Source organism: Sinocyclocheilus anshuiensis, unplaced genomic scaffold (assembly GCF_001515605.1).
Source record: "Sinocyclocheilus anshuiensis isolate Anshui unplaced genomic scaffold, SAMN03320099.WGS_v1.1 scaffold481, whole genome shotgun sequence".
Classification (NCBI taxonomy): Eukaryota; Metazoa; Chordata; class Actinopteri; order Cypriniformes; family Cyprinidae; genus Sinocyclocheilus; species Sinocyclocheilus anshuiensis.
The window spans coordinates 1,456,225-1,470,487 of record NW_015539907.1 but is presented as its reverse complement, the minus strand read 5'-3'; the positions used below and the strand labels follow the sequence as shown (position 1 = coordinate 1,470,487).

The window sequence follows — 14,263 nt, the reverse complement described above, 5'->3', positions numbered from 1 at the left end:
AGAGTGAGAGGAAGGGAAAGTGGGGGGATGTGGGAAGTTAGGTGAGGTATGATAACACCTCTGCAAAAAGGTAGGATGACTGAAACTGGGAACCGTTTGTCTGTGTATCCACGAACAGGGAGGATGTTGCAAAAAAAAAAAAAAGCTGGAAGTTGACAATGTGTCTGTCTGTGTATGCAAGCTTTTATCAGATGTGTCAATCATATATAAGAGCAGGTATGTGTTGGTAGGAATGCACAGGGACTTCCACACATCAACTACATTCAATGTATATGCAAAGACCACACTCACACACACAGCTGCTTTTGGCAGAGAAGCACGCATGAATATGCATAGTGAAAGCACTGATGAAACACGGGAGGCGGAGAGATCAAATTCGTGCGATTTCCACAGCTGCCAAACTGTGAGGAAAAAGCACAAAGCTAAATTGTTCTATTTAACGCGGCAGGAGAAGAACATGTAGCCTACTAAATGCTCACTCAATTAGTAAGTTCAAGTCAAATAATCAGCAACAATTAAATATATGTCACAGTGAAACTACACCAAGTCCATTTGCTGTCAAAATTCAGCTATTTCAGTAATTGTTTGATATTGACGTGACAAATCAGAAAGCACACATAATATAAATGAGGCTGTCTACAAAATGACTGATTCCTAAATTGCAGCATACAATTATTATAAGAAAAGACCATTCTTGACTTAACATGAATTATAGTGAATTTTATTGCTTGAATTGCTTAAGATATTAAAGACTAAGATAATTTTATAAATGCATTTGTGCATAAATAACATGCCTAAATTGATTTCAACAACATTGTTCTAGAAATTGAAAAAGGGCTTTTAAAATCTGCCTAGCACTTATGACTGTGTTTAAAGTATGAGGCTGGTTGTGGTTGTCAGTCTACATACAGCCAAATCTACATACAGCCAAATAAAAATAAAGTCTCGTTACTATTATCTGGACCTTGGTCACTCCAAATGTTATACAAGTGGTCACAGAGCTGCATGATGCAAGTATACCTGTTGTGTATGTAAAAAAAAAAGCACTGTGCATGCTTGTAAATTCCAGCATAAAAGACAGGCTAAAATATCAAAGTCTTATAATAGCCTCACTAGTCATATATCAAAGCTGACAGATAGTGTAGCTATTTAATGATTGCTTCGTAATCTCAAAAAGAAAGAGGAAGACTAGAACTCCTTTGTGATCTCGCTTCAATTTTCTGGCGCCTAACGCAGTCTGATAAAGGTTAATACACGACTCCCTTTTCATTATTCAAAGACGTCATCAATCTTTGAAGAGGGGTGGAAAAAATAATAAAATAACAACGGCACTTAAAATAATCTGCCTCAATTCCATAATTAATCTCCTCCAGCTTTTCAGACAATTATGATGTTAATTAACCCAAAATTCCCTTCATGGCGATGGGGAGAGACATACGATCCGCCTTGCCGTCTCACACGCAGCCTTTATCTCTAGCATCAGTATCTTCAGAGAGGAAAAGTGAGAGAGGATGGAGGGATGAAAGGAGAGAGCACTCAGCGTGGTCCAAATTGGATTGTGTTGGTCTGAGATTGGGCAGGTTGGATGCAGTTAGGTTGTGATTGAATGGTGAAGGGTCAGGTGAGATGGGAAAGAGGGATGGGAGAGAGATAGGTGGATGGGAGGTTAAAGTCAGGGTGGTTAATATGGGAATAATTGGGTGCTAAGCACTTCCATGCTCATTATATGAAGGAGAAAATGAACATGGAACCAAAGGGCCCTTGAATTAAACTCAAAATTCCTCCCACCTAAAATAAGAACAGACAAAAAGAAAAGTGTAGATTGTGAACACACACACACACAAGTCTATGTGGTTAGGCAAAATGGCCTTTCTAAAGACAGATGCAGCATGCTCACTAGGACTAGGAATATATCAGGCAGCTCCACTCTAGTATCAGCTGTCAGGTCTGGAGAAGGCCGGGAAGCTGCTGAGGCTCAGAGCATTGCGCCGTTTGTTCTGTGAAATTACTCACAGGCCCAGCTCGTTAATCTACACTACTGTGTGCTGCAGCAGCAATTATTACTTAAAGAATAACAACACCAAGGGAGGAGGCATATAAAACAACTACAGAGGAACTGTTCAGTTACGTTCATAACCTGCAGCCAGGGCCACTAGCCAAAGAAACATGAAACACGGGATGGAAAATATAATCCACCAGGAGCCAATCATTAACAAGTCCCACCCAGCACTCTATGGCATGCTAGTATTTGAGGAAACACATTCCTATAACTTAAGCTATAGAGCCCTTTATTAGTCCACCTAACCTATCATAATTAGAATTCCAACATCGGTAAATAACACCCCCTCCAAGTACACATGTAGTTACTCTATTCGTAAAATATCTGCAACAAAGAGCAAAATGCGTGTAATTGTCCACGAGTTGTCCACGGAATGAAATGAAGGGGAATAAAAGAGAACCTAATTGTTTGTTGGCCTTTGCTGAAAGAGCGAGACCTGCAGTCCTGGTCTCGGCTGCATGGTGAAGAGTTAACAGAGCAATCAGACCTGCAGCCGAGGCCTCAGCTGCGTAGTCAAGTGTTAAACAATGGAACAGCTGTTGAGAGCGATGTCTGCACTTCCAGAAATAGAGCTGTTCATTTCACCTGTCTGTCTCACACCTGTGTGCAGGGAGTGAGAGAGAGTGCTGGGGCAAGACTAAGGCAGCAAATAAGGGTAGGAAAGCAGGAGGAGCGACCGGCAAGCAGCCAGACACACATACATACGTAAATACACACGAACGCACGCGCACTAGCAAAGGAAACTATGGGGATGAGGCTGCTGAACCCTCTGGGGCCAGTAGTAATGTAGCCATGAATTCACACATCTCTCTTTGACTCAGAACACTTTGGGAACACAGGGAACTTATATACTAAAAATACTGCCAGAAAATGGTTGCTGGCAATGTCTCCCCTTTTCAAAAGAAATTGCATAAAATTCTTCTTTGAACTGCCAAAAGAAAAGAGATAATAGGAAAAGAAACACAAAAAGAGAAAAGGTAGAGAAAGAACACAAATTTGAGAACTAGAGGAAAACCTCAAATGACCTAAAAAAAATACCCTACGCAAATACAAAACCATTTTGTGATAGAACATTTCTGTCAAACAGCCCAATGCTTGTTGACAATGACTAAGAGTCATCTTTGATCTTCTGTTTTCATATTGAACTATCAAGTACACTTTAATACCCTTTCAGACAAAAGTACATATAATTGAGACAGTTTTATCAGGTTATCATGAGGGTGAGGCTTTGACACTTACTTTAGGGACAGGTGAAGCATCGGTGACTTTCTTAGCTCCACTGGTCTCAGGGCTCATCTCGGGATGGTCCACCTGAACGTGGCTTTCCAGGTCTTCCAGGGTCTCAAATTTAACAGCACACTCTGGGCAGCGCAGTCCAGTGGTGCCCTTCTCCCCAACCTCTTGTGGGGTGACAACAACAGTTGGGGACTGGCCATTTGTACCCCGACTCATGCAGCCAGCACAAAGACCATAAGGCAGGCCGTTCACATCTATCTTGACCAGTTCTTGCTTATTCTTGAAGTCTTTGAGACACAGGGCACATTTATAGAGTTTGTGGGCCTGCAGCTGGCCATTGGGAGATGATGAGGCTGATCTTCCTCCTCCGCCACTGACCCCAGAAGACGAGAGCTTCTGCATGTGAAAAGTTCCATGAATCTTCAGTTCGAGCGTTGAAGTGACAGTTTGCATGCAAACTACACAGCGGAAGCCTGTGAGGGAGTTCCTCAGGTCAGGGTGCATCTGGCAGTGCTCAATGAACTCTTCCTCACTCTGCAGGGGCATCTTACAGATACGGCAGGTGCCTGTGTCCAGGCTCTTGCTGTGGGTGACCTTGTGCTCAGTGAGAGTAAGCAGTGAAGGGAAGCGTTCGCCGCAGATGGGACACATGTAGTGTTTTGCTGGGCCACGGTGCGTCTGAGCATGTTCCCTCAAGCCGTTCTCAGAAAAGAAGGTCCGTGAGCAAACATTGCACTTGTGGTTACCCTTGATGAAGTCGGCCTTCTTTTTTCTTGAGCTTGCATCGTCCTCACCAGGCCTGATATTGTGGTCTCGAAGGCGGTGGTTTTGAAGCAGAGATTCCATGGTGTAGGCCGCACCACAGATGTCGCAGGCATACATTGGCTCTGAGGCATCAAGCTCCTCTTCACCACCGCTAGCTTCATGGCTGTTCGCGGTTTCCTGATTTCCTCCTTTTAATAGCATGCTCTGCAAATCTGCTTGCTCAGCAGCTGCAGTCGATCCTGCTGTGGAACGCTTAGAGCTTTGAGTCACCCCATTGGGCGTTCCATTTTGGCTTCCTCCATTTCCATTGCCATTTCCTCCATCAAAAATGCAGTGCTTCTCTCTGAGATGTCTTTCCAAAAGGACAATGGCGTGGAAGGCCTTCCCACAGAGCCGGCAGTTATACTTTTTACTGTGAGTAGTGATGTGACACTGGAGCTCTACTTCTGTGCCAAAGGTCTCCCCACAGAATATGCATTTGCGTGCTTTTCCGGTTGCCCCCGTACTGGTAGGGTGACCCAAATGACTGTGCTTCACGTGTAACTGCAGGTCACTTTCTTTGCGGAAGTCCCAAGCACAGGCCGTACAGCGATACATTTTCTTCTCATTGCTGTGCTTGACGGCCAGGTGGACTTGTATGGACACCTTTGAATCAAAGACCTCCTGACACAGTGTGCAGTGGTACAGTACAAAGGTATGCATGTCTAGCAAGTGCTTTTGCAGATCGTCTACGGAAGAGAACTGTTTGTCACAGCTCTCACAGACATACTGGGTGGAAGTGGTGGTGTAGTGAATAGTCAAGTGCTGAAGCAGTGACTCCTGAGAATCAAAGTCCTCTTTGTTGCACTGTGGGCAAGACTGCCTCCTCAGTAACAGTTCCAGGTGGGACTTCAGATGGGCTTGGAAGCCCTCAAAGCTGGTGAATCGAAGGTCACACTGATTGCAGGGATAGTCTCCATTAGCAACTGCTGGAGTGCTGTCACCAGTTACCCTATGGCGTTTGGGTGAGGATATCTCCACGTCAGATGAGGCTGGGCTCAAGTCTGCCACTTTGACTTTGCGCTTGTTGTTGGCGAGTGGGATGTTCTTGTGATTCTCTTTAATGTGTTTAGTGAGTTTGAGGAGGGAACCGAAGATGGGAGAGTTGGTGCAGTAAGGGCAAGAATACACTTCCATGAAGGACTGCGAGGGCTGCAAGACTGGGGACTCCATCTTGGTCACACCTCCCCCACTGCTGCAATGGGTCTGTTGGATGTGCTCAGTGAGTGAGGACTCTGTAAGGAAACCCATGGAGCACTGGTTGCAGAAGAAAGCATGGTTGCCCTCCAAAGTGGTGGATCCAGCAACAACACCACCACCACCAGATAAGCAGTGAGAAACACGGATGTGCTCTTGCAGGCTGTTGATGTCTGCAAACATGTCAGGACAGTAGTTGCAATGAAAGGCCGAAACGTTACTGAATTGCAGAAGGGGAAAGTTTGACGCAGAGCTCCCACTGGATCTATGTGCTTTGCGCACATGCTCATTAAGGTTATAGAGAGTTGGCAGGGTTTCCAGACATAACTGGCAAGTGTGGCTCTGCTGAGGTTTGTCTGCATGGATAGTCTTCAGATGAATCTCCAGGACAGCCAGGCTGTTGAAATCTCTCTTGGAGCAATATGGACAACTGTAGGTCCCTTTGCCTGACCAGCTTCCATCATCATGATCAGAAGAAGGTGCAAGCTTTCGTCTGCTCTGTCCAGGCTTAAGGGTGGAGTCTGGGGTTGATCCTCTCTCCAGGGAGGCACTGGAATCAGGGGTAGCGCTGCTCATTGATGCCACGCTTCCCAAGACTGGATCAGGACTGGCACTGTGGTTGCTGGAGTCTGGATGCCGGTGGCTGTCAAGATGGCAATATACATCCTCTACAGATGGGAACTGCTCAGCGCACATGGGGCACTTGTGTTTCTTGTTGGCATGCGTTCTGTCAATATGGGTGAGTAGAGTGCCTTCATCGCTGAAGATTTCAGGGCAGTGGATGCATTGAAGCTCTGCGCGGTCCGAGAGCTGGGGATGCTGTGTCAGCACGTGTTTCTCAAGCTCATCTGTCTGACTGAACGTCTCTTCGCAGTAATCGCACATGTATAGGTCCTGGTCCTGCTCAGCTACATCACTGCTAGATCCATCTCGCTTACCCTGGTCTTTCTTTGCCAGGTGTTCCTTGTTCTTCCGATGAGCTTGCATGTGGCTCTGGAGAGAGGAGGTGGAAGAGAAGCCACGCTTGCAAATGCTGCACTTGAATGGTTTGCTGGAACTGTGTGTCTTGAGGTGGATCTTGAGATGATCGCTGCGAGAAAATGCTGCCTCGCACTCTTGGCAACTGTACTTCTTGTCACCGGTGTGCAGCTTGACGTGACGATCACGGCTGCGCTTGTGTTTGAACAAACGACTGCAGAAGGTGCATTTGAAGGGCAGCTTGTCACTGTGGATCTGCTCATGGCGCTTCAGGTAGCTGAGGCGACTGAAGGACTTGTCGCAGAACTGGCAGGGATAAGGCAGGCCAGAGCCCCCTTCTTCCTCCCCTGTGCCCATGCCCATATCGCAGCAGCCATCCCCTAGCATCTGTGACGGCGATGCCACGTCTTTGCTAGAGGGAGAGGACGCTACCCAGGAGAGCCCCGGGTCATCATCACCATCTGCAATGCAAAACACAGACAGAATTAAAATGTTAAAGAGGCAGAGAAAAAAATCAAAATAGAAGCAAAGAAATAAAGACAGCAAACCCCAAAGGAGTAGAGAAATAAGAACAAAGATGTATTTTTTTATCCTCCCTCAGCAAACAAGCTCATGCCCATATCCCCCAGATTTGGATCTGCGTTATCATATTTTCATTATGGTCACCAGATTGAAAAGCTTCTCAAAAGTGATTACAGCACATTCAGAAAGGAAGGCCCTCTTAATGGACAGCACATACAAAATCATAGCACTGGATTATTTATGTTTTTTTGCTGTTTGTGCAAACACACGGCCGGTCTAGACTAATGCAGGCATACATTATACAAAGATATACAAAGCAGGTTGCTCTTAATTCTGTCCTGCTTTGTGTAATCTGATGGGGCCTGACACAGTCCACACGTCATCTATTTAGCATCTCAACTAGCAGACTCCGAAGGAAAGCAAGGAAGAGAGCTCATGACTTATTGAGCAGGGATTCTGCGAGCACAAAGTCCCACTGCGGCTCAGACAAACACAGAATTTTCTATCAGTGCACTGTTTGTTTGCTTTATTTCCTTTAAGTTGTATGTTCACTCTTAATGCGTTGAAAAAGCCTCTGGTATAACAGATCCCAAAAAAATGTATGTTTACAGAGGATAACACTCCACATCCCCTAAAAGCTCCATCCGCACTCACAAGCCAAATGTAACAATGGCCGCCTATGCTCAGTATTCTAATTAGAAATGAAAAACCAACTGAAACGGAGTCACAATCTACGACCCAACGCAATGGGAAAAGGGAAAAGTAAAAAAGAACAAAGAAAGTGCATCACCTCAGCGTGTATTGTATAAACTAATAACTTCAACTCCATATGGCAGTTGTAGGATTTTACTTCCGCCCACTACTCTCCCATTACACAAAGGTGAGCACAGCAGAATTTGTAGAAAATAAATTCAAGTGATGAATCGATCCACTTTAAAATGTAGGTGCTGTGCAGAACAAATAAATCTCCACGGGGGTTTGTGGGTAGAAATTTGTAAAACCATGAATTATGAATTTAGCTCTAAGCGAGAAATTAATTCAGAGCTGGAGTAAAGAAAATGTTAAAAATAGCATCTTAAGCCTTATGATGGGATTTACTTCCCCTACTGTTAACAGAATATAAGAAAAAAGTGATTTAAAAAAAAAAGGCGTTTTGATTTTTTTTTTATTCACTTCTTGAAAGGATGATGTCACTGTAAGTATTTTGGCTTATGCCATTTTAATACATAACAAAACTATAAATATGCAGTCTTTTAATTAATACATCAACTAAAATAAAAAAAATAGAGACAAAATGACAAGAGTATACTCAGAATGTCTAATAAAAAAAATAAAGTACTCATGTTTGTGCCCATGTGTGTACCCTCTTCTGTACCCCTTTCATTTTCTGTTTCAGTCTCACTCACTTTCTCAGATTACATTTAGCGTAAGACATCCCGGCCCACCTCTCACACACCTCCTCTGCCAATTTCCCCACCCTCCTTCAAGTGCAGTGCCCTCCCCCTGTTCTGTTCTCATGCTTTTGTGTCCGTGTCAGGGTAAGAGCTATCCCAACACAACCTAAAACCCTTGCAACACGGGAGAGAATGTGTTGCAGTGGCCCAATGAAAGAGCCCAGATGAAAAGCCCATAAGGGACTTAACCGTGGTGAATTCTTTGGCTGCACAATAATGAGACCATGGCCCCTGACAGGCCATTCTCTGATCCAGTCACTGTGGAGGTGAGAGGGGGCGGGTATGGTGGTGACGGTGGGGGTGCCGACTGACAGGTAGGCCGTCCTGCTGAGACACAGACATGTACCACAGTGCAAGAGATACAAAGAAACACTTGCTTGAGTTCAGAGCCAGAAAAAAGGAGGGAAAAAAAGAGGCAGAGTAGAGGAAAAGAATGGAGCCCAAAAGAAAAAAAAAACTCCTGGCACATGTGGTCATTCTGGCGAATTATAAATCTATTAATGCTAATGCAATCCCTCTGACTGCGACAGAATGTGAGAAATCACTTTTGAGAAAGAAGGAGATTATAGTCATTAAATAGCTTTAATCCTCAGAAGTGTGGCTGTCGGAAAATGGAAGATCACATGGCTTTTAGGGGGCTTTTGTCATCTGTCCACCGGGGGACTTGGCAAGAGCACTAAACAGGGTAAGAAATTTCAATGAAAAGTTAAATTAGAAAAGAAACAGAAAGAAAAAAGTGAGGGGGGGAAAGAGAGAGAGAACAGAACTGGCGACTGGAATGGGCGCGAAAACATGGGGCACCTTCCATGCTCCTGTTCTTTCCACATTTACAGGCTTGACCGACCTTCCCTTTCTTTTCAGATTTTCTCCCGCTCTGACAGTTTGTTTCTCACTTGTTCCACATTCCATTCCCAAACTTTCTTTCATGTTGTGACTCATTACCGAATTAACAGGCTGCTCTGGTGGTTGCCACTGGCGCTGGCCTTCTCCTTGCCAGCCTGTCCCATGTGGAGGGGTGGAGCACAGGATGGAAGGGTGTAGCGAGGGAGGGAAGAATGGGAAGACAAGACTGGCAGAAGGACACATTCTGATGTCCAGGGATGGGCCTGCCACCCCGCCTCAAACGGGGTCTGGTAATTAGGACCGCGATAACAGAAACACATGGTGATGGCGGCAGCCACCCCAGCACCTAATCTGCAGATAATTCTAGGAGGTTCAAGAGCAGACCCCCCCACCCTGCACAGACTCCCATGCCTCCACCAGACCGGGCTGGGCTGAACCACATCGGGGCCAGTTAATGGGCTAGCCAAAGCGCTGGCATGCGGGGCCGGAAGCGTGGTGGAAGACGGTAATGAAGACGTGCTCAGTCTGATGTCTGTCCTCTCTCCTCTTTATCAGACACAAGGACAGATAGAAGAAGAGGGGGTGGGAGCCAGATACAGAAGGGGAAAAAAGAGATCCCCTCCATCTCTCCCAACACCAGAGCTGTGGATTTTGTGAATGCCCCTACCGACACGAGCCAAACGTCAGAGCCAAAACAGGCTAGTGTGTTCATTAGCGCTTGGAGGCATATACAGCAGACCCACACTTATGACATATAGCACTGCTGTTCCCCTTCTGGAACAACACACTATCCAAAAACAATACAGCCATTCCACAATGATTAACACACTGAAATTTATGCTACATGTGAGACGAGGTTAAATATGACAACAACCGCACCAACACTAAACCAGTTTCACATTCATTCCAACATATTCTATTCAAACTTGACAAATGAAGGCAAACATTCTGGTTTTGGCTTGATTAATCTCATCATCCATCTAGGTTAGATGCCACTACTAACATCTCACTTTGTCCTAAAATGCTTTTTAAGTATTTTGCTTCAGAAATACCCAGAAAGTGCAGTTGTGGAAAACCAGAAAACAGTGTATTTTTCACCAAAATGTGTATTTTTGCTGGAGAAGCTTAATAATTTTCCACAAATGTTTCATTTCAGAACTACACCCAGAACCTATTCTAAAGTATAAGTATGTTATCAGTGACCTAAACGTCAACATGCTAATGCTGTTAGCCTCAAGCTATGCTAATTATAATAGTAATGGACCTTAGTAAGGGAAAATGCCATATTAAATTTGACAAAAATGAGGCTAGATGTAGAGCTTGTACAAGGTTGTTTCATAGCGCTACTTGTTCAGCTGATGAAACACTAAAATTACCTCATTCCAAAAGAGTCCAAACAAAACAAAAATTCAGAAAACAAGGTATGATTAGACATGACTTAGGACCTTAAGATATGACACATGGGTGGCGCTAGGAAGGGGCTAGCAGGTGCTCCAGCACCCCCAAGAAAAACCAAAGCACCCCCATAAAAAATGAAATAAAATAAAAACATTTGACTCATTACACATGCATAACTACTGCAATGCAATACACCGTGACGTGATTTGCAGTCACACATTTTCGTAATGTCAGCATTTTATTTTAAAAATGGATCGGTTCCTTGTGCCAAGTAGGCCTGCCCCCGACTAAAGATTTTTCTAGTCAACTAGTCGCACGTTTATATTAAATTGATTAGTATAATAACCTACTAAACCATCCTTTAATATAGGCATTTAAGCGTAGCCCATTATAGCCTATTCCGCACTCAAGCGCATGCATAAAGCTTGCCGCAAAGCACCGGCTAAAGTAATGATTATGAATGCATCGGGGGAAAAGACGACATTTTAATTTTTTTAGTAATAAATTAGTGGTTTCTCAGTCAGACTCACTGACTTGCCATCTCCACAGTAATGGACGTGCCTTTAATAGCCTAGCGTAATGCACCTATATGGACTACATAATCAGAGAAGATTTATTTTTTATTTTAATTTGTTTAATAGTAGACATTTCAAGCTTTCTGTAGATTTATTTCTTATGTCTGTGAGCCGGTTCATTGTAGTGATGCGCTCCATTCATGGAGACTGCATGAGATGACAGAAAGCACATCCAAAAATGAGTATTTTAAGTTCTTTCCGCAGGGGAATAAAAAAAATTGCGCGGGTGCCCCCATGTCATAGTAAGCGATAATACTCCCACACTCCTCATAAACATTTGAAATGCACCTATATACGTGATTTTATTATTCATAAAAAAATTATAATAATAATAACAACCTGTTTTGGTCATATTTACTATTAATTGCCTAGCACCCCCTCAGCACCTGCGTTCAAAATTCTCTGGCGCCGCCCCTGATATGACAACCTATTGAATGGACCTTACACCTAAGAATCACATCAGGATTTTTATTCATGTCAGATTAAAAATGGTGCCTATCCCTAATGCTGCAAAACGGCAAACTTTTATCAATATTATTTAAATCAACAGTACATAATACAAACTATGATAATGTAAACAAATTATTTGTGACATTTTTTTGTTTAATTTTGTCAATTTTTCAACAACAAAAAAAGAAACTATTTATTTATTTATTCTACAAGTAAGGACAACGGTGCCTATAACTGGGTGGAAAAAAACACACAACTTTTTATAATTAAACTAATTAAATTCTGCCATAAATGTTTAACTGACATGCAGCAGAATTCAAAGTCAAAGCTTAAAAAAAAGCAACGCAACAAATTTCCTACTGGTGACTTCTAGGTGGTGTACATGTGCACTCAACTCATAAATATAATCATTCCGACATTATGCTAAATAAAAACATAGGGAAAAGCGATTTGGTAGAATCATGGTCTAACTAGACCTGAGTCTTATCACTTCACCTAGTCACATTCCACATCCCTGACCTCTCACCCCTCCTCCACCCCCTCCACCTTTGAGCCTGGCCCCCTGCCCAAAACCTCCACCTTTCCCAGCAGCCCCCCTGCCCAGCTCACAGGCCCTTCCCCCTGGCCCTCTGCCCACAGCCCGGGGCAGGAGAGACACACTGTAGGGGGCAGAAAAACAACTTCCACCCGGGCTCCCACTGGGCAACCCAGCACGCCGGCCAGACAGGCCTGAAGCAAGAGCCAGGGGAAAACAACTTCCAGAGTATAGGACTATAGGAGTTTTTACTGGCAGTTCATCTTAATTCTCTCTGTTCATCTCTCTCGTTTATTTTTCTGGGCTTCTCGCGGAGACCTCCCTCTTCCCTATCTTCCTTCCTTCCTCTCTCCCCTAGACAACAGGACAGTCATAACCAAACACAACAGAGGAAAAAGCTATGTTGCTAAGAGGGTAAGAAAGAGTGGAAGAGTGAGGACAAGAGAGAGAGAACGAGAAGGGAAGGGGGACGGCACGCAGGAACTGACCACATGGCCAGCAGTCCTCTGGGAGCAGAGTCTCTGAGACCAAACACCTGTTTACCGAAACTGAAATACACACACACACAAGCAAACCGACTCCTGTATTTCTCCCCCCAACTGTTTTGCCGTGTTCCTTTGGGTTTCTATGCTGACACACTCTCTGCCTCTGCCGTACCCTACCGCTGCTCAAGGGAGACAGTCTGTCAGGGGCCTGGTCCTAGTGGACACACAAACACGCACATACACACAAACTCATGTTTGTCATCCCTAACGGTCTCTGCTCCATCAAGCTGACACACTCCAGTCTGTGCTCGCAGGACCCCTGGCATTGCTCTCGGTACCCTACAGAGGTCTCTAGGGACACAGTCTGCTAGGGGTCTTTTCCTAAAGGACACAAACACGCAAACACATGCCAAGGTGATGTCATTGTGTAGCCAGTCTGTCAGGAACCATAATCCTGGAGGAAACCCATGTATTTACACTCATATGTACCCTAGCATACACACACACATATGCGTACTGCAGTGATGTCACAGGACGGACTGTCTGTCAGGGGCCGGAATCCTGGAGGACACACACTCTTGCTGCCCACGGCCCATATGGAGTAGTTGGCGCCCATAAGCGTCCGAGCAGCCGGGCTCATTCCCAGGGCAGAAGGTGAGGGGTAGGGGGTTGGGAAGGCAAGGACAGCTGACAGTCTGCTCCCCATCTCCCCTCTGGCGACCCCCAGGTGAGGAAGAGAAATGGAACACGTTCTGGAGCCTGACCACTCACTCACCTCTAGAGACCACAGAGTGCTGTACAGATGGGTGCAGTGCTAACATGACGACAAGAGAGGCTGGAGAGAGGACAGGAAATGATGGGCAGAAGAATGAGCAGATCGCTGACACCAATGTGATACCACATGTTTTCCACACTAGGGCTAGGAAAAATATAGATTTTTTTAGATTGATTGCAAAAATCACATTAATTTGAACAATCTTCAAATCAATTCTTAAAAGCTCAAATTTTTTGACTGAGATGCCCAATCCAGGGTCTGTGTAGCTCTGTGACCTCGGATTTGGGCCGCCATTCCGTATCATAATTTATGAATAATATAATTGGATTTACAGTAATAATTTTGGCCCACTGCCTTCAATCAAGTTTTTGTTTTTGTAGCAAAAAGTTTGGAAATTTCTGCTCTATGCACTCTACTTTATGCAGAAAGATCATTTTATTCATATGTTTATTAAAAAAATAAACACACACACAAACATAACAGAAATTATACCAAAGTGAATCGGTGATCAAAGTGATTGGGCAGTTACTTAAAATAGAGTTACTGTAAAAGATCAACTGGATTAATTAAATAAAATAAAATGAATTGCAATTGAATCTAAATCTAAATAACCTCAATAACTGAATCAAAACTGAACATGAATCAAATCAAGAACTATGCTGATACCAGGTCATAAACCCCCCAAAAATGTGCATCAAGGATGCATAGAAGCCCCAAAGGGGGCACTCAAGTGCACCCTTATGAAACCAAAAATTACAAATGGTACACATCAAGTACATCACCTGGGACAGGGCCTCTGACTTGAGCGTTTGCTAATGAATGAAAAAATATATATTTTTTGGGGTTCTGTGACATTGTTTAACATCTGCAACAGATGCTGTGAATTACTACAGAAAGCAATTCCAACTCTGCGTTTGTTAACAGGTGCAAAACAGCAGACTTACTGTTTCAC

General features: G+C 44.2%; 1 protein-coding gene across 1 annotated transcript in view; it reads right to left on the bottom strand.

The window, feature by feature from the left end:
* LOC107686333 (zinc finger protein 423-like) overlaps nucleotides 1-9,413 on the bottom strand; it is a 19,302-nt gene extending 9,889 nt beyond the window's left edge. The window contains exons 1-3 of the mRNA XM_016483300.1: nucleotides 9,193-9,413; nucleotides 8,474-8,574; nucleotides 3,299-6,735 (exon numbers count right to left, since the gene is read on the bottom strand). Of these exons, the coding sequence (XP_016338786.1) occupies nucleotides 3,299-6,735; nucleotides 8,474-8,574; nucleotides 9,193-9,413 (3,759 nt within the window). The remainder of the gene's footprint in view (nucleotides 1-3,298; nucleotides 6,736-8,473; nucleotides 8,575-9,192) is intronic.
* Between the last annotated feature and the right edge of the window lie 4,850 nt (nucleotides 9,414-14,263).